Source organism: Miniopterus natalensis, chromosome 19 (genome assembly GCF_054644295.1).
Source record: "Miniopterus natalensis isolate mMinNat1 chromosome 19, mMinNat1.hap1, whole genome shotgun sequence".
NCBI lineage: Eukaryota > Metazoa > Chordata > Mammalia > Chiroptera > Miniopteridae > Miniopterus > Miniopterus natalensis.
In genome coordinates this window covers 14,333,948-14,360,431 of record NC_142099.1, presented here as the reverse complement: position 1 = coordinate 14,360,431, position 26,484 = coordinate 14,333,948, and the positions used below count along the sequence as shown (strand labels likewise).

At 48.5% G+C, this 26,484-nt stretch overlaps 2 protein-coding genes across 2 annotated transcripts in view; one reads left to right on the top strand and one right to left on the bottom strand.

The window, feature by feature from the left end:
• Positions 1-361: 361 nt before the first annotated feature.
• TTC24 (tetratricopeptide repeat domain 24) lies at positions 362-6,686 on the bottom strand. The gene is given in 8 exon segments (XM_087827794.1): positions 362-1,436; positions 2,734-2,813; positions 2,933-3,027; positions 4,225-4,323; positions 4,669-4,781; positions 4,953-5,081; positions 5,579-5,782; positions 5,984-6,686. Coding segments are annotated over 8 exon segments (1,575 nt in total). The 3' UTR covers positions 362-1,284.
• A 5,274-nt stretch (positions 6,687-11,960) lies between these two features.
• Positions 11,961-26,484, top strand: part of IQGAP3 (IQ motif containing GTPase activating protein 3) — a 36,975-nt gene continuing 22,451 nt past the window's right edge. The window contains exons 1-13 of the mRNA XM_016221576.2: positions 11,961-12,021; positions 14,885-14,972; positions 17,368-17,524; positions 18,155-18,232; positions 19,540-19,616; positions 20,342-20,409; positions 20,501-20,614; positions 20,841-21,019; positions 21,451-21,529; positions 22,023-22,186; positions 22,714-22,801; positions 23,947-24,107; positions 25,500-25,657. Coding sequence (XP_016077062.2) covers positions 11,985-12,021; positions 14,885-14,972; positions 17,368-17,524; positions 18,155-18,232; positions 19,540-19,616; positions 20,342-20,409; positions 20,501-20,614; positions 20,841-21,019; positions 21,451-21,529; positions 22,023-22,186; positions 22,714-22,801; positions 23,947-24,107; positions 25,500-25,657 — 1,448 coding nt within the window. The 5' untranslated portion in view covers positions 11,961-11,984. The remainder of the gene's footprint in view (positions 12,022-14,884; positions 14,973-17,367; positions 17,525-18,154; positions 18,233-19,539; positions 19,617-20,341; positions 20,410-20,500; positions 20,615-20,840; positions 21,020-21,450; positions 21,530-22,022; positions 22,187-22,713; positions 22,802-23,946; positions 24,108-25,499; positions 25,658-26,484) is intronic.

Genomic DNA, 26,484 nt, shown 5'->3' with positions numbered 1-26,484 from the left:
TAGAGTCCTTTCTGGATAAAGGCACTGTTATGTTGACTTTTGTTATAGTTGGTGAACCTGCATTCTAATGAAGACATGTTGAATGCCTAACAAGATAATATACCCCATTTACATAAGGAAGATTAACAGCTGTGTCCCCAGCACCTACTTCTGTGCCTGGCACATAGTAAGTCCTCTATAAATATATTTTTTAATGTTTTTATTTGTTTCAATATATTTTTACTGATTTCAGAGAGAGGGAGAGAGAGATAGAAACATCAATAATAAGAGAGTCATTGATAGGCTGCCTCCTGCATGCCCCCTACTGGGGATCAAGCCTGCAACCCAGGCATGTGCCCTGACCAGGAATCAAACTGTGACCTCCTGGTTCACAGGTTGACACTCAACCACTGAGTGACACCAGCCAGGGCAACAATAATTTTTGAAGTGACTCACCTTAGTCAAGTCTTCTAAGGATTCAACTTTATTTTCACAGAAACAGTGCTTGCTTTCACACTCTTGGCTCATTGATTTATATAATATTTAATTAAATTAGAAATTACAATAACACATACAACCAGCATAAATACATTTGGTGTCAAGCACAACCAACTCTTGGTAAACAATGGAACTGCCCAGCATTATAGAAGGGACTCACTGCCTAGGTTAGAATCATGGCCTTTCCCCTTACTAGTTGTGTGACCTGGGAATATAAACAACTTAGCTTTTGTGCCCTTTTTTCCTCATTTGTGAAAAGGGATTCACCTTTTGTGATAAAGGAGAAAATATTTGTGAAGCACTTAGAACAATGTGTGGCATATGCCAAGTGATCAAAAAACCTTACTTAATATCATTGTGGCTGCTGGCAGCAGTTGTCCTACAGGGAGGAAGTGGAGTGCATTGGTTGATTAAGCTGTACCTTTTACAGCATAGTCCCATTTCCCCTATGAGAAAATGGAGGTCTGGAGAGTCATTGACTCCAAAGCCTTTTAGCCAAGAAGTTGTAATTTTTAGAACTGGAAAGGACCTTAGTGATCATGAGGTTTGGGTCCAGAAAGAAAAGGGGGAGATTCACATCCATTTTCCTTTTCGATTTTTGCCTGTTGAGTCCAAAACTCCCAGCAAGGAGCAAACAGCCTAAGTGCTGAGATTGCAAAGCCCTTGCCCAGCCTGCTTGGGAGCCCACTTGCTGACTGTGTTGTATTCCGTGTCTATACAGCACTGAACAGCTGGGAAGAGGCTCGGTCCCAGAAACCCATCAAGTGTGTATGTTGGGGAGGTACCACTGAGGTCAGCAGGGTGGGGTCACATGATCATGCAGAAGCCAGATGTGGTGGATCTCCTCTGTGGGTCCCTGCTGGAGGTTTCCCTGGGCTGTTTGAATGACCTGAAGGAGGCAGGGCAGAGCTTGCCAGTGGGAGTGGCCGTGGAAAGAGCAGGGACAGCCTGCTTTGGCTCTAGCTTCTGTTGCCCTCTCTGACCCTTACCTTTGCTGGTGGGCTGCAGAGCAGTAGTGAGCAGACTTAAGCTGCATATCCCCCCATTCAGCGGAACTCTTCCTTTCTCTGAGGTCTACAGTCAGGCCGTGCAGGAGGCAGGGAACATGCCAGGCCTCCTGAGCTGGGTGAAGGCTGTTCAGGTTACTAAAGGGCAAAGACAAAGAGGCTCAGAGCGCCATATATTCCCAAATACCAGACCACAGCTACCCCCAACTTTTTTTTTTTTTTTTTAATATATCTTTATTGATTTCAGAGAGAGGAAAGGAGAGGGAGAGGGAGAGATAGAAACATCACTGATGAGAGAGTCATTGATCAGCTGCAGCCCGCAACCCGGGCATGTGCCCTGACTGGGAATCGAACCCTGATCTCCTGGATCCTAGGTCGACGCTTAACCACTGAGCCACGCCCGGCTGGGCAGCTACCCCCAACTTTAACAGTGATCATGTTCCATTAAAATTGTCCAAAGTCACGTCCTCTCCAACTCCCTTTATCCATTCTGCAGGTCTCCTTTTCTTCCCCAGGGACCCACCCATTGGCTTGAGAGCATTGAGTACAGAATGCCAGAGCACTCTGTTCTGGGGGGGGCTTGGCTTCCAAATGGGAGATGGGCCCTAGGATGGAGAGGGGCAGACACATTTATTGCAAGCCTCTCTGAACCAAGAACCATCAATGTGGAAAAGAGAATGTTTTAGAAGAACAAAGAGGACGGGCGTCAGGAAATATGTTGGTCACTGTACATGAAAAGGGTGTACCAAGGACTGTGGTTTGGGGCAGGTGATTGACAAGCCTGGGCCCTCTAGTGGCCAGATGTGGGAATAACTTGCCAGTGCCTGGAAGGAACCACTGAAAAGAAGGTATCTTTGAGTTCAAGTCAACAAATAGCAAGGAACTCTGCTTCTAGAGCTGGAAGCCTTTGAGGCAAGAGACTAGTAAACAGCAAGCTAGGGTAAGAAATGCACCAGGTACCTAGCATCTAGCAGGCTTGCAACAAACCCTGGGGGCTCTAGGATGCAGTTCTTGAAGTTAGGAAAGCTGTGGAAGCAAGGAGGAAGAGATGATTCTATAAAGGGCTTGGGAAAATGGGCCAGGGTCCTGAGAGAGGAGCAGAAATGGGGGTAGGGTGGTTTTGGGTGTTAGGCCTAGAATGGGGAAAGGAGGCAGTAAGAGGAATGAAGTGAGTGAGGACAGTGTTCCCCTCAGCACGGACAGCCTACATCTACTCACACTCCAGTCCCTGCACAAACCAACCAGTCACAGGGAACTTTCATGAAGCCCTCTTCCTTTTTCTCTTCATGACCCTCCTCTAACTCTTTGTCTTTCCACCCACCCAAAGATCTATAGGTCCCTCCTCCCTGGGGCACCTATGAGGTCCTTCCCTACCCCCCACAGCACTGTTGCAACACCTCCCAACACCCTCCAGAGGCCACATGCATCCCAGCTCAGCCCCGCCTCACCTGTGCTTCGCTTCTGCTGGGACCCTTCCCAAGCTGGCTGCAGTCCCTGCTGGGCAGGCCCCACCTGGAGTCAGAGGCCTCCTTGGAGCTAAGGTCTGGGAATGAAGGGGAGTAAAGGGAATCAGTTTCAGAAAAGTGGCTGTGCATGTGCGCATGAGTGTATGTTCCCTCCAGATACGTGGCACCAGAGAGACAGGGAAGTGCCAGAGCAAATCAGCTGTGCCACATGTCTGAGAATGAAATTTCAGGGTGAAGCCCTTTGTTCTGTTAAGGCCCCCACTAGTAACTCTCATGTTAGAACTCAAGCTCATGTGCTATCATATGTGGCCAGAGCCTGACTACCACCTCACTCTGCCTGGGGACTCCAGGAGCGAAGTCACAGAAAGTTGGTGACCAACTCTGGGTGGAACCCCAGGTCCTCTGACTCCCAATCCAGTCCTCTTTCTGTACCAAGCTAATAAATTCTCTTTTAATCCTCACCTAAGGACATGCGTAGAGAGAGGCAGGGGGGAAGAGAAACATCATTGTAAGAAACGATTGGTTGCCTTCCATACATGCCCCAACCGGGGGCTGAACCCGCAACCCAGGTATGTGCCCCAACAGGAAATTGAACCAGCAACCTTTCAGTGCACAGGATGCTCAACCAACTGAGTCGCACCAGCTGGGCAGGCTAATTTAATTTTGCTTACAAATCATACGTAGGGTGTCCTAGCCTTTAAAATAAGAAAAGACATAAAACCTATTAAATAAATAGAATAAATAGTAAAGTATAATTTCAGATCCCGGGATGGGAGAAGGCAGTTTGAGAGGCATCAACCTGCTGAGAACTGCTAGAAGGTGGAGAGAGGGTGAGGAGGAGCCAGAGCAGGATCAGGGTGGAGCCCCATAGAGAAATATTGGGTGAGAACTAGAGATGGGAGAGAGCACTGCCCCCATCCTGTGGCCCTTTAGGGAACTGCAGCCAAGAACTTAAAACTCCACCTCCTCCTTGGTGTGGTTCAAGGACCTTAATTGCACCCTTTGCCCTTCACCCACTGAGTTAGTTACCACTCAGCCAAGGCCCTGGCACAACCCTAGTGCTGGACACACGCCATGACCTCCTGCCCATCTCCTACCCCCAGGTGGCCTTAGGAAAGTGATACATGTACCTTATGCTGGCCCACGGATAGATAAACACAGAAAAGCAGTCAGGCGCAGCATCCCTGAGAACATCAGCTCTGCTTACCTCTACTTCTCCCTTCTCCAGGTAACCTCTCCCCACCCCCAGCTCCTTGTCTCAGGTGTCATCTCACCAGGGTGTGAGTCGGGTCCAGACCACCCCGGGCCAAGTGGGTCCTCATGGCATCTGCCAGCTTGGCCACCAGCCGCTTTCGCACAGAATCTGGCTCCTTCTGGGGAAAGGAAGGGTAATGGGGTGATGGGGAAGGCCTGGGCTTTGTGGTTCTCTGGAAATTGGGGAAAAAAGAAATAGGAAAGGGAGGAAGGAGGGGAGCTTTGTCTTCCTTCTCTTTTGCCCCATCCCCATGCCTTTGCCAGGGTTCTGCCCAGAACTGTGGACAGAGACAAACTTCCTCACAATAGTGTCCCAGAAGCTAGCACACATGTGCCCAGTGCATGTGTTTGATGAGTGAATGAGTGATGCAGAGAAGACAAGACATGAAGGCAGGACTATTGGCTGGAGAAGGCTTCCTGGAGGGCTAAGAGGAAGAGTTAGATTCTGGGATGGAGGGTCTCACCTGACACTGGGCCAGCGCTTCCTTATAGTACTTCAAGGCCTGATCATGCTGCCCCAGTCTGGCTGAAGCAGCCCCCAGGCCCTCGTAGGCCTGCCACTGTCCCTTCATGTCCCCTGGGGAAGAGAGCCTGACAGGTCCTTTATGGCTCCTACCCCACCCACCCTCCCCTCCAGAGGTACTCCCCACCCTCAACCCCAATCTGCCTCCCCACCATCCCCAAGGACTCTCAGCCAAGCTTTGCTCCACCACTCTCCTAAGCCACCTGCTAACCCCCTCACCCTCACCAGCATCCTGGGCAGCCTGTAGAGCATGTAGGTAGTTGTCTCTGGCAGCCTTGTGGTCCCCAAGCTGGCTCAGCGCAAATGCCAGACTGCCAAAGCTCCGGCCCTGCTCCCACCGCTGCCCCAGAGAGCCTGGTAACAGAGCCCACCCAATTCTAAGAGGGGACCTTGGCCACTGGGGTAGCAGAACCCTAACCCCCAACCACCAAGAGAGAGTTTGCAGGAGACCCAGGCTCAGCCCCAGCACACCTTCAGATGTACCACAAAGGCCCAAACTTTCGATACCCATGTTCAGCCTCTCCTCAGTCCTGATTTTTGGCCTGAAAGCCTCCCCCTGGCTATTCTGAGCCATGCGACAATCTTGTGAGGCAGGCAAGGCAGGTGTTAGTAGCTCTTCCTTCTGCCCGTTGCTGCCTTCCCAGCCCTAGGCCTCAGCCTTTGGGCCCACAACCCTCTGTACTATCTGGCTATCCCATCTCCTGCACCCCCAGCCCTCACCCCCCTGGTTCTGGGCTTCTGACCCCATAACTAGTCCTCAAGGTCCATTCACCGTTCAGCTTTAGGGCCCCTGCTGGAACTCCCTCTTAGTCTCTTAGTCTCAATCCTACTCCCCAGCACCTGGTACTTACCATGCAGGTCAGCAGCCTTCTGGTGAAACTCCCGCGCTTCCTGATAGTTTCCAAGGGCATTGTGGGCCATCCCAAGGTTTCTCAGCACCGTGGCCTCCTCTCCTGGCCCCCGGCACAAGGGCAAGGCCTGCAGGAAGGCCTCTGCTGCTAGTGGGAACAGCTGGAGCTGGGAGTAGCCCAGGCCTAGGTCATTATAGAGTTGCCCTAGAAGGCAAGGCCAGGGTCACTAGTAGCCAGGTCAGATGCAACTGAGGCTATACTGGTGTAGCCCCTGTCCCACTCTCAAAGGGTCCCGCCATCCACTTCCCCAGCCCTCAGAAATGCCTCTGTTTCCACCCCACCTCTCAGAGTATCACCAGGTCCGAATCCGCCCAGATCCCACACTTCTCGGACCAAAGGCCTCACCAAGCAGTCCTCGCTCAGCACTCATCTCGGCCAGCCTCCGGCTCTCCTCCAGCACCTGCACCACCGCACCCACGCCATGCTGTCCGCTCTTCAGCATACACCTCGCCGCAGCCCCCAATGCCAGGGCTGCAGCCCGGGGCTGCCCTGCTTGGGCATAGGCCTCGCTTGCTTCCTGCAAGCAGCGGGCTGCTAGCTCAGGCCGTCCCAGAGCCTGATAGCAGGCTCCCATTTTTGCCTGGGCTTGCCCCTGGTCACCCAGTGGCTGATAGTGGCCCAGGGCCCTGTGGTACCAGGCCAAAGCTTGAGGCAGGTTGCCCAGGGCATGGTAGGCCAAAGCCACATTGAAACACTGGTCACCATGACACCTGCCCTGTGCCTTCTCTTCAGGTTGGGCTCTTAGGAGCAGCTCAAGGCCTCTGGCTGGGTTCCCAGTCTCCACGTAGGCTGCCCCCAGGTTGAAGGCACAGGCCCGAAGAAGAGGAGTGTCCCTTTGTCGTGAGGCTTTGGAGGCCAGGAGGAAGGCCCTCTGGAAGTTAGTCAAGGCCTCATGGTTCTGGCCGGCCAGTAGGGCCCCGTGGCCAGCCCTGGTGAGGGCCTGGATGCTGGCCTCTTGCTGCCGCCACTTTGTCTTCTTTTTCTTAGTGGAGCTTGAGGGCTCAGGCTCAGGCTCTTGTGGGGCATCCTCCGGGTTGGGGACAGACATAATACTGACAACAGAAAGCACAGGGTTCAATGTGTCACCCCTCGCTTCCTCCAAAGCAGGATCCCCCTAGGACAGCGATTGTCAACCTTTTTCATCTCATGGCACACATGAACTAATTACTAAAATTCTGAGGCACACCAAAAAAATAAATATAACTTCGATTCATTCGCATGGGACGGCTATTGATATTTTGGCTGCCGTCATTTTTTAATTTGACAATCTAAGGGGGAAAAGGTCAAGTGCCCCTGACTAAATAGTCAGGTAGTTCATGTTTTAAAAATTCTTGCGGTGTGCCAGTGTGACAGGGTTCGACCTGCCCTGGTGGAACCTCGGGGTTTCAAGGACTTCTCTCTGCCCTCTCGCTCTGCTTTACCTACCCATCGGGCACCGGAGCAGCTCACTCTAACGTCCTGACTAATTCTTAGTCAACTTTCAAGGCTCAGTTCAAGTAATAGCTTCTTCCAGAAAGGCCTCTCCCCTTAACCAACTGGGTTCTTCTGTACTCCCATAGCACCCTACGTCTTTTGTGGCATTTATTGCACTGGGCTAGAGTTGTTCGCTTTCTTGTCTATCTCCCCTGTTAGATTTGGAGCAACTTGAAGGGCCTGACACATAGTAGATTCTCAATAAACATTTATCACATGAAATAAAAAGGTTACGGAGATGGATGGTCTGATGGTTGCACACAATATGAATATACTTAATGCCACTTAAAATGGTTTAAAACTATGCATTTTATATTATATATACTTGACTACAATAAAAGTGTTTCTTGAATGAATAAATGAATGAATGAATGGATGAGTACACACAGGACCTCTCCTCCACCACCTCCTTCACCCTGGGCCTCTGCAGACACCTCTCCACTCCTAATCTAGGTGTCTGGCTGTCTAATCTCAAGACATGGTTCAAGTCAGTTTAACAAATATTCGGTGAGCTCCTGCTATGCTCCAGGAAGGCACTGGGATCACAAAGCTGAAGAGGCTATTGAATTGGCCAGGAGCCAACTTCCAGGAGTGAGGATTCTTTCTCTCTATTCCACCCCCCACCCCATACACACACACTCCCTATCTCAGGGGGAACTTTCTTCTCCCCTATCCCCTTGGCTTTCTGCCTGTTAGCTAGTTCCAGGCCCCCAATATCCTGCTTTGGTCTCTAGGGTGCTCTTAAATCTAAATACATTTCTCTCATCAGCATGTGCTTCCCATTAGTATCCCTCCCCTAGAAAGGCAGAGCCTTTTCATGAACTCTCCTCCCAAGAGACAGGAAAGAGTGAGAAAGACCCAGGCATTGAGCTCTCAGCCCCTCCCCTCTCCTGTCCCACCGCCTTTCCCCAGTTTTAGAAGTAGGCAGAGGTGATACATTCTCTTTTAAAAGAAATTTCCTCTGCTCCTAAGAACAGCTAGGTAACCTGCCTCTTCAAGGCCTTCATCCTTGGGGTATTCCTGGCTACCCCTACCAGGTTTTGGGGCCCCAGCCATAGGATGCCTTACCTCTTTCGATCTCCGCTGCTAGCCTTCTGGAATGGTCCCTCTGGCTTGGGTTACCTCCCCTAGCTCCTAGCACAGAGCCCTCCACCCCCCTCACCCGTTACCAGACAACCAGGTACCGCCCTCCACTCCTAGGGAATTCTTTGATTGACAGCTCAGGTGCCCTATCTTAGTGCGTAACCGTGCTGGTGCTTGGGCGCGGACTCCAGAATTTCACTGTCCTTCCTGTCCCACCACTCTCCACACCTGCAGACACCCCCCTGAAGTCCCTCATTTAAAGCAATGAATCAAAGCATCATGAGCTTGTTACTAGTTACAATTTTAAAGATCATCTATCTACACCCTTATTCCACAGAGGAGGTGACCTGGCTCAGAGAGTAGGTGTGACTTGCCTGAGGTCACAGAGCAGTCATGCAGCTGGGATTAGACCCCAGGGCTAATTAGCCCAGGTTCGAGGAGGGTCGTCTCCACTAACTGTGGTTGGAAGCTTTAATAAGGCTTGAGTTGTCCCAGAAGTGAATCCTTTCACACATACACACCCTCTCCCTCTCTCTCTCTGTCTCGGGAACAGGGTGGGAGGTTGATGATCAGGAAAGGCCTGGAGATCAGAAGAGCCTTCCTGCCCCCAGACTCCTTTTCCCAGCTCCACTGATCTGCAACCTCCCAAGTTCTGCTTAATGAGAGGACGGCAGGCCCCAGGACAACGGGCTCCTACTACCCTAATTCACCAAAAGTGCTGGCCTCAGAAAGCAAATGTCCTCATTTTTCTCAGGAAAGGCTTTTTTCAAGTAGATAGGGCTTTGACAGAAACAAAATTATAAGGATGTAGTTGGGCTCACATGCATTTGCCTATCAGCCTTTGCTGAGTGCCCACTGTGCCATGCCAGGGGCAGGCTCTCCCAGCTGCCTGCAGCTTCTGCCCCAGGGCTGGGCCTTTCAGAACTATCACAGCCTGGCCAGGACCAGATGTGCATCTCAGTCTGTTGTTGACTCCACAGGCTTCTGGAGGATTTGGGGAGGGGACAGGGACTGAAACTGCTCTAAAGACCTCTGAATGATCTAGTGATTATTTTCTGAATCCTTTTCTTGTTTGATTTCCTGCTATATCTGACATATCCTTGCAACTCTCTCCTTACTTGGCTTCTATGTCCCATGTGCCCTGGCTCTCTTTCTCCTGCTCTGTCGTCTCTGTCTCCTTTTCTGGGCGCTCTGTCCACCTCTTAAATACTAGTGTTCCACAACACTCTGCCCTTTGCTCTTTTCTTGCTTTACATGCCCTTCCGCGAACATTTCATTCATCCCTCTGATTTCAGCACCACCAATAAGCTAATAATTTCTCAATGTATACCTCTAAACTTAGTTTGTCCAAGCAAAATTCCTAGTTCCTCAAATCTATCCATTCTATGTTCCCAGTCTTAGTTGGTAAACCATCAACCCAGTCTCTAAGCTGGAGACCTGGTAGACATTCATGACTCTCCCCTCTCCTCCAACTCTCAATCCTATTGGCTCTACTTCTAAAACCTCTCTCCAGTGCACCCTCTCCTCTGCAGTCTCACGCCCATAGCCTAAGAACTCAAGCTTGGGGACCGCGGTTGGGTAGCTCAGTTGATTAGAGTGTCATCCCAATATGCCAAGGTTGAGGGTCCCAGTCAGGGCACGTACAGGAATCAACCAATGAATAAATAAGTGGAACAACAAATCAATGTTTTCTCTCTCTCTCTAAAAGTCAGTCAATAAAAATAAATGCATTTGAAAAAGGAAAATAAATCAGGCTTGGAGCCGGACTGAGTTTGAATCTTGGCTCTACTAGGTTTTAGCTATGTGAGATTTCTAAGCCTCAGTTTCCTCATCTATACTGTGAAGATTAAATAATATGGTCCTTATAAAATAGTGCTAAGTATAGTATCAGCATATAATAAGCGCTCAGTGCATGTTGATGTGATGGTCTGTAACTCTGGCATTTTCGACTACATCTCTCCTCAGTTCTTGTTTCAAGTTCCTATTCCACTGGGGCGGTGGAAACAACATGAGTCAGTTTGGTGAGCCTCCTTTTCTTGCCTAGGGTGGAGTCCAAGTTGGGGGGAGGTATGGATGCTAAGACTTAAGAAGGGAGGCCCATCTGGCCCTTGGCCACCTATTTACTCTCCACTGACATCTTTCTTATCCACCTGGCCCTTCCAGGCTCAGGGACCCTCCTCACAACCAGAAGAGGGAGTAAGTCATCTAGGTATTTCCTTTCTGGCTAGGTTGGGCAATTTCTGCACAACAGTCTAAAGGCATAGCTGCCTGGCTTGTTATGCAACTGTTCCTTCCCAGGGTCCTGTGCTCCTCCAGTCCTTCCCAGGAAGCAGGGAATAGGATTTCTATCATCAGGAGCCACCAACATCTAGATTCTCCCTACTTTCCCGCTGGGGGGGTGCAGGGGAGCAAGGGGGAATCCCTTCTGGTCTCAGAGAACACCCACTCTCTTCAAACCCCACATCTCCCAAACGGTTTTATCTCAGCCCTGAGTCTCCTCTGTTTTTCTGAAGCTTTGGATATTTTCTGGGTTTTTTTGTCCCTTTGCATTTCTCTCCTGAGATATGAGCCTAGGCTGCCTAGTTGCTTGAATGGGGCACAGGTAGAAGGGCAAAAGGAGAAATACCAGATGGTAATGTACCAAAAATATTTTTTCAGTATAGTTGTAGTTATAATTATTTTTATTAGTTCAAACCCTCATTATCTCTAACTCGTGCTATTGCAATAAACTCCCAATTGGTCTCTGTCCCTAGCCTCACTCCCCTTCAAGCCACTACTGCAAAGGGAATCTTTATAAAATATAAACCTGGCTCTGACCTGTGTCTAAAGTATTCTTTGGCACATGACTGCTTCTCAGGCCATGGTGACCAAGGCCCTGCAGGATCTGGCCATGGGCCTCTCCAGGCTTACTTCCTGCCTCTCCCTGGTTGAGCTTTGTTCCCTTATAAAACTGAACCGATTTTAATTTCCTGAATTCACCTCTTTGCTTTTGCACATGCTGTTTCCACTGACTGACATTCCTCTCTCCTTCAGTCTGTTGAATTCTTAACTTTTTAACTCAGATCAGCTGTCACCTCCAAAAGAAAGTCTTCCTGTCCTTCATCACAGCAATTAACTCTTTTTTTTTTTAAATTATGTCTTTATTGATTTCAGGGAGAGGGAGAAGGAGAGGGAGAGAGAGAAACATCAATGATGAGAGAATCATTGATCGGCCGCCTCCTGCACGCCCCTACTGGGGATCCAACGCGCAACCCAGGCATGTGCCCCAACAGAGAACTGAACCTCTACCGTCTGAATCATAGGTCAATGCTCAACCGCTGAGCCACACCGGCCAGGCAGCAATTAACTTATCCTCTGTGTATCACTGACCTCTAACTTATGTGACTATGTTTATCACTCATTCCAGAACGGCAAGCTTCTTTAGGGCATTTACTGTGCTTATTTATCTGTGCATCCGTGGGACCAAAGAATACTATAGGAAAATGAGCGAGGTTAAGGGAAATAGTAGGGAACCGATAAAGGCGAGGCCAAGGGCAGGGGCTACTTTAAATAAGACGGTTTAGCAACTAAGGAGCTCTGGAGGAACAGCAGCCAGGATACCGCCGCGAGGGGAGCACCCCTCCCGCTGGGGCGGTATCGCCGTCCTCCCCACCTACCCGCGCGCCTCCGCAGCTCGGAACTACAAATCCCAGTGTTCCCTGCGCGGGCACCGGAAGTGTCCTGCTGGACAGCGGTGACGGTGAAGGGCAGTGGCGGGCGGCGGGAGATTCAAACCTGGAGAAGGAGAAACATGGAGGGGAGAGGAACCGGCCCGGGCCAGGCGGTCTGTGAGTGTCAAAAGTGGAGGGCCCAGCGGTGGTGGCCCCTACTGGGGGTTCGGTGGTCCTGGGAGAGGGTGGGGCGGGGCTGGGAGCGGGGTCTACCAGGCAAAGGCCGGCGGGACTGTGTTCAGTGGGGAGGGAGCACTGAGTCCTGGCTCCCTGTGGGCAGGAATAAATCTCTGAGCAACAGAACTTCCCCGACTAATGTGCTTACAAAGAGTTTTCCCCCCTTTCCCTAAATTCTGGGGCTCCTACATTTTGAGAGAATGTAGGTGGTCTGGATGGCCCCTTAAAATTCAGCAGTTACTGATGGCTGCCATGCTTGCTAAGCGCTACCCGGGGCTGGATGCCTAAAGAGACCTGGGGGAGTGAGGGGGACTAAAGTTTTGCCACCCCAAAATATGCCTTTTAGGATATTGACTTTAAGCTAGTTATTAAGCAACACAAGACTCAAAGAACCTTTGACTCTCTCTCCTTACCCGCCTACAGGAATACAGAAAAACTTGCTTAATATATAAACTAAATGTAGACACGGAGAAATCCAGCAAAGCCTATTTGTTGAACTCCCCTCTGTGGACCCTCGTTTCTGGGTGGCCCAGCGAGAGTTTGTTTACCACATATTTGCCCTTTCTCATCTACCTGTGACTTACCTGATTTCCGTTTGCAATCCCAGACCCATGCCTCGGTCTCCTTTGTGGAGAATGGCAGACAAGCCTCAACTGCCCAGTGCTTCCTTGGGTCTTGTATTCTTATGGCACCCCTGCATGTACATCCATAATAAACTTCCCCTATTAATCTGTCTCATGTTAATTTGAGTATTAGCCCAGCCAGAAGAACTTAGAAAGGTGGGAGGGAAGTTTTTTTTTTCCACTCCCACAGGGGGATTCCTTGACTTTCTGATGCCTCTCTGAGACAATGTCTGTCAAATTTTAGGGTTTCAGAATTACCTGGGGAGCTTGTTTAAAATGCAAATTCATGATCCCCATCCCAGAGCTTTAACTTCAGTAGGTCTGGATGGGGGGGGGGGTGTGTGCATAACTTGCATGTGTAACAAACCCTGCTGTGCTGCCTCACCCCAGGTAATTACAATGCAGTTAGTCCATGAACCACACTTTCAAAAACACTGCTTTAGAAAGTGAGATGGAGGTCAAAAGGATGGGGCAACAGAAAGGTTTCCATCAGACCTTCAATAAAAGGCAAAATTTCCTTCTTCCTTTCCATTGGGATTCAAAAAACAAAGCCCACATGCACCAATCTCTTGAAGGAAAGCTAGTTCCATATCTGAGTAGGGCAGGAAGACTGATTTTTTTTTTTAGACTCTGTGTATGTACAAAGCCCTGCCCATGTCTCATAGTCCTCAATTCATAACTCTGAGGTGATGTCATTCACTTACTGGTTTATTTTCCATGCTTAGCAACCAACACAACACGTTCCTTATACACCCCATCTCACCCCATCGGTGGAACTGATGGATTTCCCGTGGTTGGCCAGGGCTTTCAAATCTGAACTTGTGTGTTTTAACTTGCTTAACTGCCATTTCAAATAAGCTCTGCCCCTCCCCCAAATCACTGCAGGATATGCAATATAAAGAAATAAGATATTGACTAAGCTCTATGTCTTTAAGCTCTCTTGAGTTTATTTTCTTGGTGTGTGTGTATAGCTTTCATTCTAATTTTTTTAAAAATATGTCTTTATTCATTTCAGAGAGAGGAAGGGAGAGGGAGAGAGAGAGAGAAACATCAATGATGAGAGAGTCACTGATCGGCTGCCTCCTGCATGTCTCCACTGGGGATTGAGCCTGCAACCTGGGCATGTGCCCTGACCAGGAATGGAACTGGGATCTCCTGGATCCTAGGTCGGTACTCAGCCACTGAGCCACGCTGGCTGGGCTCATTCTGTCTAATTTTGTATTGTCTTCCTGAGGAGACCAGAGTAATGGGGGGGAGGGGGAAGGATAAAGGGAGGCTGTGGCTAAGGCAGACTATGAATGCTGTCTCATTTAAGGGATTCCCTGTTCTTGAGTTTGGGGGTCAGAGTATTGTCTGCATTTTTTTTTTTAGCTTGGACACCTGTACCAAAAAGGAGAGTAAAGATACCTTTGTGATCTTTTAAAATTCTTTGTCTTTCCACTTAATCCCAAGTGAATGGCCTTTTTCAAGTGGTTCTCTCTATTGAACTGCCTTTTCCCCCCTCTAAGATTCTACTCATAGGTAGAATCCTTTGCTTCCTCTGCTGCTGTACAGACTATTCATGGGCTGTAATCACATTTATCACATTAGGTTGGAGTTTTTTACGTACATGTTGTTCTGTTCCAATAATTATCTCTGTGTTTCTTGAGAGTAGGGATCCACTAGCCCAGTGACTGACATATAGAAGGTATTGAATGAATGAATGGACTTTGAATGATGAGCCCTAGTAGGTTCTGGGGAGAGTACTTGAGGAGGATGACCCAAGTCAGTTCTTGGAGAACTCAGAATCTAATTAGGGATAAAATAAGGAGCTAATTTGCCAGCCTAAGAGGGATCTGGATATTCCAGCTGGGAGGCCCTGAGGAGGTTCATATAGATTTGGGAAGGTGGAGGTTGGGAAGATGGCTGAAGAGGAATGGGAAGGAATACCTCCGATACAGGATGGATCCCCCTGTTAAAGGGTTCAGAGGCGACCCTTCAATAGGGTGATGACTAGGATAGCTTTACTGGATGGGAGCAGAAGATTGGAGCCAGGGTGTCCTGGGAAATGGGAAACAGATATTTGGGAGATGCTTCTGGTTTCTGAGCACAGATGCCTAAGAAAGCCTGTTAAAAGAAGCTTCATTGCTATGGCCCTCTATCTAATGCTCCCTTCATTGACCTTACCCCCCTTCACTCAGATGAACGCCTCACAGCTGAGGAAATGGATGAGCAGAGGCGGCAGAACGTTGCCTATCAGTACCTGTGCCGGCTGGAGGAAGCCAAGCGGTGAGCAGAGGGACTGCCTCCTTCTGGTCTCCCTTTCCCACCCTGCCACCCCAGGCACCTGCCCCCAAAGCAAATGCAAAAGGACAGAAGTCCATCCTGTGGGAAAGGGAGAGTTGAAATAGCATCTTTTTTTTAAGACTTTATTTTTTTTAGAGCAGTTTTAGGTTCACTGTAAAATTGAGAGGAAGATACACAGATTTCCCATGTATCTCCTGCCCCCCCACGTGCAGAGCTTCCCTATTATCAACATCCCCATAAGAGTGGTACATTTGTTACAATTGATGCAGCTACATTGACATCATTATCACCCCTAAGCCCCATTAGGGCTTACTATTGTTGTAGTATATTCTGTGGGTTTGGACAAATGTATAATGACATGTATCCTCCATTATAGTATCATACAGAATTCTTTCATTGCCTTAAAGGCCCTCTGTGTTCCAAACCTATTCATCTCCCTCTTCTCTAACCCCTAGCAACCACTGATCACTTTATTGTCTCCACTTTGCTTTTTCCAGAATGCCATATACTGGTAATCATATAGTATGTAGCCTTTTCAGATTGGCTTCTTTTATTTAGTAATATGCATTTTAAAGTTCCTCCATGTCTTTTCATGGCTTGATAGCTCATTTCTTATTAGCACTGAGTAATATTTTTGGATATACCAGCTTATTAATCCATTCACCTACTGAAGGACATCTTGGTTGCTTCCAAGTTTTGACAATTATGATTAAAGTTGTTATAAACATCTGTGTGCAGATTTTTGTGTGGACATAAGCTACAACTCCTTTGGGTAAATATCAAGGAGCACTATTGCTGGATCATATGGTAAGAGTATGTTTAGTTTAAGAAACCACTAAACTGTCTTCCAAAGTGGCTGTACCATTTTGCATTCCCACCAGCAATGAATGAGAGTTCCTGTTGCTCCATTCCTTGCCAGCATTTGGTGGTGTCTATCTTCCAGATTTTGGCCATTTAATAGATGTATATTGGTATCTCATCATTTTTTTAAAAAAAGAAAAATGTAAGGATTAACACACCCTTTTAAGTTTAAAAAAAATATTTTTAAGGTTTAAAAGTGTTTGAAGTTTGTAATTCCTGGTAGGAAAATATTACCTGAACGAAAACCCTAATGGCAAACCATCATAAAATGTTACAGCTGCATTTGGAACAGAGAGGTAGGGATTCTCTTCAAAGCGCCCAGCTTTCTTCATGAGAAGGTCAGAGGTACACTGGTTTGTATTATTGGGACATCCATTGGGTGATCTGAGTTGCTTTTTCTTCAACAAAGGCTTTAATTTTCAAACAGGAATTATGCTTGACCTCCAAATTTGACTGACAGTTTACTGATGAGATTCATAACCTTTGGGTTGCTCTGATATTTTGACATATTTGCTAGGTGTCATTCAACTTGTTCCTTTATACCCCATATTTCCTGTAAATGAATGTTGACTCTAAAGGCAGGATAAATGCTTACTACTTTCCTTTTTGTTGATAGTATATTTTTAATGTTCTCCAAAAAGGTAGGTAGGGTGGAGTAGACAGAAAATCAGGTGTCTTTGTCAGGGAAAGCATGAAGTTTGACTGGCTCTGTCTTTGAAAATAGCTATTTTCCTATAGTTCTTGTTATGTGAAGAAGTTTGGAAATCTCATGTCAGAGATCTGTCCCTTATACAATCGTCAACAATAATACTTCACATTTATATTCAAAGTGTTCTCACATACATTAGTTCATTTAATCCTGACAGCTGCCCTGACACAGGGAGTACAGGTGGTGATATCTTCATTTTGAAGATTATGCAACCGAGTCTCAGGTGAAGTAGGGGAGATGGTGTGGAAAGCATGTTTCCTGATTCCAAGGGCTGTGCCCTTTCTGTCCCTCTGTGCTGCTCCCCTTCCGTCAACCCTGGGTGTTCCCCACTACCCTCACCATCACCAAAGCTGGGTTATGGGCTGTGTAGATCATTCAGGAAGACATGACCTTTCTGTACCTGTGTTCTCCAAGGACATGCAGAATGAGAGAAGTGAGCAGATTCAATTTGGTTGAACAGTTAAATGCATAACCAGACTGAGTGAGAGGTTATATCATGTAACAGGTAAGAGCCTGTTTAAGCCCCACTGAAGGTGGGCAGTTTTAGGATCTTGTCAGGGGAGATTTTCTGGGGTGGGTGGGGGCTGAGGATTGGCCAGTCCAGGTGTTTGGGGCAGCTTGGGAGAAGGTGGGAACAGCCAAGCAATGGGCAGAGAGAGGAGTTGTGAGTAGGAAAGAACAGGAGGCAGGAGAGTCAGGCTGCTTAGGGGGAGAGAAGGAGGGAAGGTTCTGTGATTAGAATGAGCTGCGGTGGCCTGCCAGAGCGGGTGAGAAGGTGCTTATGCTCTCATGCTCTCATGCTCTCAGCTGGATGGAGGCCTGCCTGAAGGAGGAGCTTCCTTCCCCCGTGGAGCTGGAGGAGAACCTCCGGAATGGAGTGCTGCTGGCCAAACTGGGCCACTGTTTTGCGCCCTCTGTGGTTCCCTTGAAGAAGATCTATGATGTGGAGCAACTGCGGTACCAGGTGGGAAATAGAGGTCTCTACCTTCTATCTTCTTCCTCTCAAACTGCTCCTTCTCAAAGCTGTGAGAGTAGAGTGACCATATAACTTATTGTCCAAACCTGGGTACTTCTGAGGATGAAAAGAGTGTTACTAATCATTGCACTGGGACAACAGGTATCAGTTGATGTCTCTGTTAGGCAGTGTGCATTATTTTTAGCAAGGGACATTTGGTAGCTGGGCTTTGAGTTAACCCTGATATGAAGGGTTATTCTACCTCCAAGAAGACTATTCTACCTCCAGACTACACTCAGAGGCTCGTGGGCTTTGCCACCTGAAAGTACTTCCTAGGCATACTGCTCCTTCCCGTGCCCTGGCCAGCCCAGCCTGCCTCTCCTTCCCATCCCAGCTCTGTACTCCTCTGTTTTAGGAAGCCTTACAAGATTGTTAGCCCCATCCCTGTGCCATCCTTCTCAAATATCCCCCTGGGTCATCCATTCCTGGTGGTTTCTGTTGGTCTGTGTATCTTGGTCCTGGGGAGATGGGAAGTCCATGGGATAGGAACCTCGGGCTCCTCCAAGCTGTGGTCTGAGCTCTGCTCATAGGGAACCCTGAGAACTTGTGGAAATAGATTCTCTTCTCTTTCCCTTTCAGGCAGCTGGCTTGCATTTCCGTCACACAGACAACATCAATTTTTGGCTTTCTGCAATAGCCCACATCGGTCTGCCTTCGGTAACACTGGGCCTCAAGATTGGGGTTCATCTTTACTACTCACCAGCGCCCCCAACCCTCACTGTGCACACACAGTTTATCTCCCTGAGACCCTTTAGCCTTTATCTCCATGTGTTTTCTAAACTAACTTAACCTAAGGGTTTAAATTCCTTGGGGCTGTGTGTCTTTGAACCAGGTTACTTGGTCTCTGCCCCCACTTCCCTGTGGGTAAAAAAAGGAAGTGAAGGCTGCCTGGCTCAAGTTGCATTGTTCCCATTAGGCATTGAGGCCCCTTTGTAATGCAGGAGATGGGGCTCATGTTAGCCAGCCATCTTTCCATGAGAATTTCATAGTGTGAAACAAGAGCACACCACATTCCTAGGTGATAGACTTGGAAGCCTAGGCCCCAGACCCCAACTGGACAGATGCTACGTGTCTTCTCACTCTTTGAATTTCAATTGGCTTCTTATCTATAAAATAGGGATAGTAATCCCTTCCCTGTCTATCTTATGAAGTTGACAGGAGGATCACACGATCTGTGTGAATTCCCTTTTTGAATTGTAAAGTGCTATACAAACAAGACACGATAGGATTCTACAATGTATGATTTCTTTCTTTTTTGTTTTTCTTCATTGTAGAATGGAGATATAAGACAACGAAATAGTAGTAAAGAAAGATGCTTTGGTGGAAGCAGTGGAGCCATGTGTCCTCAGTGGGGTTGGAACACTTAGACCTCTAGATTTAGTCCTTAAGAATCTAAAGTAACCAAGAGGTACTGAGGTTAGACCTCATTGTAGTTGCCAGGTGGCATGGGAAGCCATGCCTGGGGTAATCCAATTACTCTTCGAGGGGCTTCCATTGATCAGAGGCCTTTGGCTTGGAGACAGGGATGACATACCCTGACCCCTTGATGGTCCTTGGCATTGTATTCTTCATTGGGCGCTCTGTGGGACCATGGCCAACTCCCTAGCATGCCACCTTTCTGGGAAGAGTCCAAGGTGAGGGGCACAGGCTGGCTGTGTTTATAGGATGAACAGGGGGCCCATTTCTCCTGGTAGATATAGCCTGCATCCTATAGCCTTGATAGCCTTGTTTGGCATCCCAGTGTTTGATTAATCTGGGGCTGGGTCTTGGCTTAGTATGTGTCCCCATTGCCTTTCTTTTATACTGGGCTGGCTGCAAATGGTTGGGGAGACTGACCTAGAAGCCCCAGGCAACAAAGGAGCACACACCCCAGGTTGTGCTCAGCCTCCCTCTCAGCCCCCTCTCTCTATATCTGGTGGAGGTTAAAGGTTCCCAGTGGCACTAACTGCTTGTTTCCCCTCCAGACCTTCTTCCCAGAGACCACAGACATCTATGACAAGAAGAACATGCCCCGAGTGGTCTACTGCATCCATGCACTCAGGTGAGAGACTCCAAACTTCTGTCATCCTGGTTACTCTAGGTGGATGCAACCAACAATTGACAGCAACAAACATTGTAGCAGGAAGGATGGAGGATAGACCAGGGGAGCACATCTCAGGAGAGTAAAGTTTTAGATTTGTGTAGTTGTGCTTAGATTTATGTGCATGTTTGTGGGACATTTATTTATGACCTGTGTGGGTGAAGGAAAAGAGCAGTGAGGGAAAGGTCTTCAGTCTGTGACTGGAGTATACAAGACCCATCAAGAGCAACTTAGTGTGAACAGTGAAGGCTGTTTGGTTCTACTTACAGCCAGCCATCAGCAACTAGTTGGCTAAATCATAGAAAGTGATGGACCATTTCCTGTGTCCAGCATGTCATCGCTTCCTGACTTCATTTCCCGTGTTCTTTCAAGCCTCTGTGCCTTAACTCAGTGGTTCTCTCCATTATGCCCTTCCCACCCTCCATCTCCCTCCAGTGGCCTGCTGTTGCAATGTGCCCTTATCTGTGAAGCCTTCCCAATCCCCAGATTTCCACAGCATCTAATTTATCTTTTATAGCACTTGCTTTGGGCTGACTTCCAATAACATCTCTTCCCGTGGATTGGGGATGACTTGAAGGCAGGTGTTGAGTGGTCTTCATCTCCAGGTCCCCATAGTATGTCCTGCAAACCCATTATGGGCAGCATGTCAAAATGACTAGACTCCAATGCCTTCCATTCTTTCCCAGTCTCTTCCTCTTCCGGCTGGGATTGGCCCCTCAGATACAAGATCTATATGGGAAAGTGAAATTCACAGGTAAGCCCGGTTCCTTCCCCAACCACCACAGTTCTGCGCAGGCTCCTGGGGGTTCTGGGCCTGATGAAGGGCACCTGTGATATCATTGCAGCTGAGGAACTCAGCAACATGGCTTCTGAACTTGCCAAATATGGCCTTCAGCTGCCTGCCTTCAGCAAAATCGGGGGCATCCTGGCCAATGAGCTTTCGGTGGATGAGGCTGCAGGTAGGGACTGGGCTCTGCTCTGCTAGGAATAGGCTCAGTGGGAATGGGAGGACTGAGCCTCAGAGCCCGCAGGTGGATTCTGGGTACCTCTCATCCACAGGCAGGGCCATCAGGCTACCTGGTTATCCTGGCCTTTGAGGATGGACAAGGGATGATGTCAGAGTAGCTTGCAGCTGGACTGGGGTTTGTTCTGCCCTCCTGACCTTGTTTCTGTGCCCCCTCCCAGTTCATGCAGCTATTCTTGCCATCAATGAGGCAGTGGAGCGAGGGGTGGTCGAGGACACCCTGGCTGCCTTGCAGAATCCCAGTGCTCTGCTGGGGAATCTTCGAGAACCTCTGGCAGCCATCTATCAGGAGCTGCTGGCCCAGGCCAAGATGGAGAAGGCTGCCAATGCCAGGAACCGTGTAAGGAGGAACCTTGGAATTTAGGGGCTGAAAAGCTGGGTAGCTTGGAAAACCTTGAGTGAAACCAGGACTCCTGTGTTCTGTTTCTAGGTTCCAAAGTTGCTTAGAGAAACTAACTTGTCAGTTATTTTGGAGAAATAGGAGAGGAACTTGGGAGAATAATGAGAACTCAGAAGAGAAGAGAAGAGGTTCTGGGGGATAGATCTTCAGTGAGGGCTGAGAAAGACTGGAATGTAGAACTGAATGAGATTGGACTGGAGGTTCCAAAGGTTGGTTTGACCTAACTGTCAGTGCCAGAGAGCGGGATCCCACAATTTCCCCAGATTGCTTCCTACTAGGCTGACTTTTGGCCTTGGGAAGGCACCCAGAAAAAGAAATAGGTCTAGACAGGGAGGAAGTGGGAGAAGACTGACTCAATGTAGTATTTGCAGGAGGATGGAGAAAGCCAGGACATCTACGACTGCTGCCTAACTCAGGCTGAGATCCAGGGAAGCGTCAACCATGTCAACGGTAAGATAGGCCAGGAGGGGCTTTGGGGAATGCTTTCAGGATGAGCTCCTGCATTGGGAGGTTTGGGGATGGTTCTCCAAAGACCCTAGGGCCTCACTGAGGCCAACCCTTATCTCAGGGAAAGATCAAAGTCAAGGCAGTGTGTGCTCTACTTTTTGGCTATCAGTATCTGTCAAGGGGGCTTCTGTTTCAATGGAGATTCATGGAGAGGACACGGGGTTCTTCAAGAAGGGGATGTGGAGAATGGATGGGGAGGAGGAGATCAGGGCAGGAGGGGCTGCTTGAAGGCTCAGGGTCTGGGGTGGTGACATGGGAAGGCTGTGCAGATCAAGCTGCAGAATTTGGGCTGGATTAGTTGGGCCCCAGGAACTCAGGGAGCAGGAGTGGGGGTAACTCTGGTCCAGCAGGAAGAGGGCAGACTTCTAGGGCTGGGCTGGGGATGGTGGCGGGGGGCTTTCCCACATTGTCCATTATGGAATCTTGTCTTTTTCAGTCCATGGGGCTCTAGAAGTTGTTGATGATGCCCTGGAAAGGCAGAGCCCTGAGGCTTTGCTTGAGGCCCTTCAAGACCCTGTCCTGGCCCTGCGAGGAGTGAGGAGAGATTTTGCGAACTGGTACCTAGAACAGCTGAGCTCAGACAGAGAGCAGAAAGCACAGGTCAGGCTCTCTCTATCACCTGCTGCCTCCGCTGTCTGACTGTAGGATGGGGGAGGGCCTCTTACTTAGGCATCACCTCTGTCAATTCTTTGTATCCAGTAGGTGCTGATTACATGTTTAAATGGTGAAGTCACCCCAAAGCTTAATGGACTAGACTGAACAACTTCTGTTCTCTGAGATTCTCAAACTGACTGGGGGACCTAGGAGCAGTTCAATAGCCAGTGTTAGGTTCCCCTACTGCTGAATTGGAACCTCAACTTAATAATCTTATTGTCAGTGCTGTTGACTTTCTCCCTGACACTATTTATATTCATGTTACCTGTGTTTTATTTTAGATGCTTGCTGGGTAATAAAGAGCCAGAGGTTAGAGATGAGTGAATAGGGATGGGTGGGCCAACTAGTCTGCCTAAATGGGAGAGGTGGATTGATGGTGGGTGACTGGGTGGATCTGGGAGCTCATGCTGACAACTCCTAAAGCAGTTCATGGCTCTTGGAGGACTCGTTTCTACTACCTCTTCCTTTTCCAGGAGCTGGGCCTGGTGGAGCTTCTGGAAAAGGAGGAGATTCAAGCTGGTGTCACTACTGCCAACATGAAGGGTGATCAGGAACAAGCCAGTAAGTCATCTTCAGGCTGAGGTCTGGCCTGGATGTGTCACAGGCTCTTGGAAGAGTACCTAGCCCGGCTGGTGTGGCTCAGCAGTTGAGCATCAACCTATGATCCAGGAGATTAGTTTGATTCCCAGGCAGGGCACATACCCCTGTCGTGGGCTTGATCCCCAGTAGGGGGCCTACAGGAGGCAGCCGATCAATGACTTTCTTTCTCGTCATTGATGTTTCTCTCTGTCTCTCCCTTACTCTCTCTGAAATAAAAAAAGATATATTAAAAAAAAGAAGAACCCTTTGCCAGTTTCTGTGTAGCACAATGCAAACTGCTGCCTGATTTTCCAGCCTGGCAAGGGATTTCTCTCTTCTCTCACACAGTGTGCCCTATTCCTGGCTGCCTGGAGGGACACTACAGATAAGTTCATTAAGCTTTTAGAGATAATGACAGTACTGCATTGGGCTGCACTCTTAGGGTAGACAGTTTCCTTCTAGGCACTTCCCCTTTATTTTGACAGTTTCAACCTGCTAGAATTCCTTTGCTTTCTGAGATGTAGTTATCTCCCAGATGCAATGACAGCAATGCACCATGGGTATTTTTGTATCTTTATTTCTCCCCGGTAGCTTGTGTGCTCCTTGGTGCTAGTGCCCATATCCAGTTGGTGTTTTATAAGCCCTGGTGTTTCAAAACTAAAACTACATTGATGCACCGTGACCCCTTTTTTGCTTACTCCTGCCCTTAACAGCCTAAATAGCTCTACCTTGGAGCTGTTTTTTTATTTTTCTGTGCTGTCATCAAGATTTGATCCCCACTGGAACTCCTTGACTAACCTCATCTTAGTTAAGCTCCATAGCTTCCTGTCAATCTATGCTTACCACCTTAGGAACTGCCCTCTGCCATGACAGCCACTCGGTGTTACCTGCTGAGCTACTCAACTTCTAGGCCTGACATATTGCTTCTTCCAGAGCCTCTTAAAGTGATCTAGCCCCTTTTCCCCCTGAACAGTGAGAAACACATTTTGAACCTCGCAGAGTAGTTTTTAAGAGTAGTTACAAAGCCATTACCCCTCAGAGATCCCCAGCAGAACCTAATTAGCCAGGAGAGTAGAAATGGCTCTGAATGGCCAGCTTGTGCAGCCTCTCTTCTTCATTCCTTGCAGTGCTCCAGGCTGTGTGGAGGGTCAACAAAGCCATCCAGAAGGGAGTGGCAGCTGACACTGTGAAGGAACTGATGTGCCCTGATGCCCAGCTGCCTCCTGTCTATGCCTTTGCCTCAGCTATGTACCAGCAGGAGCTGGCAGTACTCCAGCAGCAGCAGGGGGTAAGCCCCAGATATGTGGGGTCTTGCTCTTGGGTCCCCAAGTGGCTGGAGGGATCAAGCCGTCAGCCTAGAGCACCCTCTGAGGGCACTCTTAGATGCTGGCAGAGATTAGGGGAGGAAGGAGGGTGACCAGGCTTGCCCCACTGAGTATAGTATAATAGCCAATATCCTTGAGCAAAGACTGCATTACACACTCATTTAATCCTTAAAAGAACCCTGTAAGTTAAGTATTATTTCCATTTTAGAGATGAGGAAACTGAGATGCAGAGGTTAAGCAACTTGCCCAACACAGGTGTAACTGTCAGTGTAGAGTGAATGCTAAGCTGAATGTACTGGCAGCCCATACTTTTAACAACTCTGCTGTCCCACTTCACCCTAGTCTATATAGCTTCTCTGACAATGGGGTGATAGAGCCCTCCCTTAGTGGGGATAGGCCTTTCCTAGTCTGTTAGAGGGTCTAGGCAGAGACACAGGGAGGGAAGAGTAGGTGATATAAGTGGAATATGACTTCAGACCAGAGAAATAAAGGGAGCAGAACTAGGGGTAAGTCTGGGAAGGCTTCCTGGAAGAGAGGAAGAGAATCGTACCCAGAGCAGGCTTTTATAGAGCATTGATTCCAGGCATGACTCTCAAGAAGGGCACAGTCTCAACACATCAACTAAGGACTAAGAGATAAAATATAGTGACTAAGGTTGCGGACTTTCAAGCCAGGCTGCCTGACTTCAATTTCGCTCTGCTACTTCTAGCCAAGTGACCTTGGGCAAGTTATTTACCTTCTCTGTTTCTCAATTCATATAATAAATGGGAATAATAATATATTTCATGAGATTGTTGGAAGGATTAAACAGGTTAGGAATGAGCCTGGCATGTGTTTGCTATAATTACTCACAGTATTCTGTTGTAGAGGACAGGAAGTGTGCTCCAGGCAGAGGGAAAAGCATACATAGATGTTTGAAAAAGAGGACTGGGCAGGGAAATGGGGCTAGGGCCTTTGGGGTGTGTGCAGGTGGAGGTGCCCACTTCACCTTCCTGTCTGTGTGCCTGGGTCTTAGTGTACTTCTTCATGCGTAGAAGGGACCAGAAAGGGCTGGTAGAACTCACTAGTTGAGTGTGGTCTCTGGAATCAGGCAGCTGGGTTTAACTGACATTGCTTGATTATGGGCTCACCTGTGAGATGAGGGTATTAATGATACCTACCTCATGGCTTATTATGAAAACTAAATGATAATATGTGTGAAATACTTATACATTGAGCACATAGTCAGCATTCTCAAATATAAAGTATGATTGTTAGTGAAGGGGATTTGGGATAGAGACTGTGGGACATAGCAGAGTCTTGGGGGCAGGATGGCAGGTAGGCCCCAGACCCTTCACCAGCTCCCCCTATTGTAGGAGCTTGGCCAGGAGGAACTCTTCGTGGCTGTGGAGATGCTGTCAGCTGTGGTCCTGATCAACCAGGCCCTAGAGGCCAGGGATGCCAGGGGCTTCCGGAGCAGTCTGATGAACCCTGCCACAGGCCTGGCTGAGGTGGAAGGCGAGAATGCTCAGCGGTGAGAAAGGTTTAGCCCCGTGCTGAGAGTGGGGGGATGGAGGGGATGCAGCCAAGACCAAGTTCTACTTGGAGACTAGCCTTCTGCATGATGGCCTATTCTTTCTGGGAGCGGGTGGGGCACAGTCATTCCCCTTTCCTCCATTCGACCACTCTTGCATCACCAGGATTTGATTATCTGCTCATGTGCCAGATACTGTTCTATGTGGGACCTATAGGGCATAAGTAATTACCATGAGAGGGACCTACAGGGCATCAGTAATTACCATGAGGCTGTTGGGGGCACAGGCTCTGAGAAGTGTACTTAGTATATTCAAAACACACCAGGAAGCCATCTGGCAGAGTGGCGTGAGGACGGGAGAATGGTGGGAGATAAAGTAGCAGAGGCCAGACAACATAGGCTCTGGCTTTTACTCCAGTGAGGAAGGAAGCCAGGGGGGTTTTGAGTGAGGAGAGAGATGATTTGATCTACTTTTAATAGGATCACTCTGGCTGCCGTGCTGAGAATTGAGAATTGATTACAGGTTAGAAGGGGAGAAGCAGCAAGACCTGTTAGAGTCGGTTGGAGTAACCCAGGCAGAGGCAATGGAGGCTTGGCCTAAGGCAGTAGCAGTGGAAGTGGTGAGAAGGAGTCACATTTGAGATATATTCTGAAAGTTGAACTGACAGGATTGGCTTACACAGCGGATATGGGATGTGAGAGAGACGAGTCAGATATGACTCCCAGATTTTTGGCCTGTGAGATTGGAGTGAATATTTACTGAGATGGGAAGACTGTGGGATACGCAAGTTGAGCAGGGGGATCAAGTGGTCAGGTGTGAGCTGTTG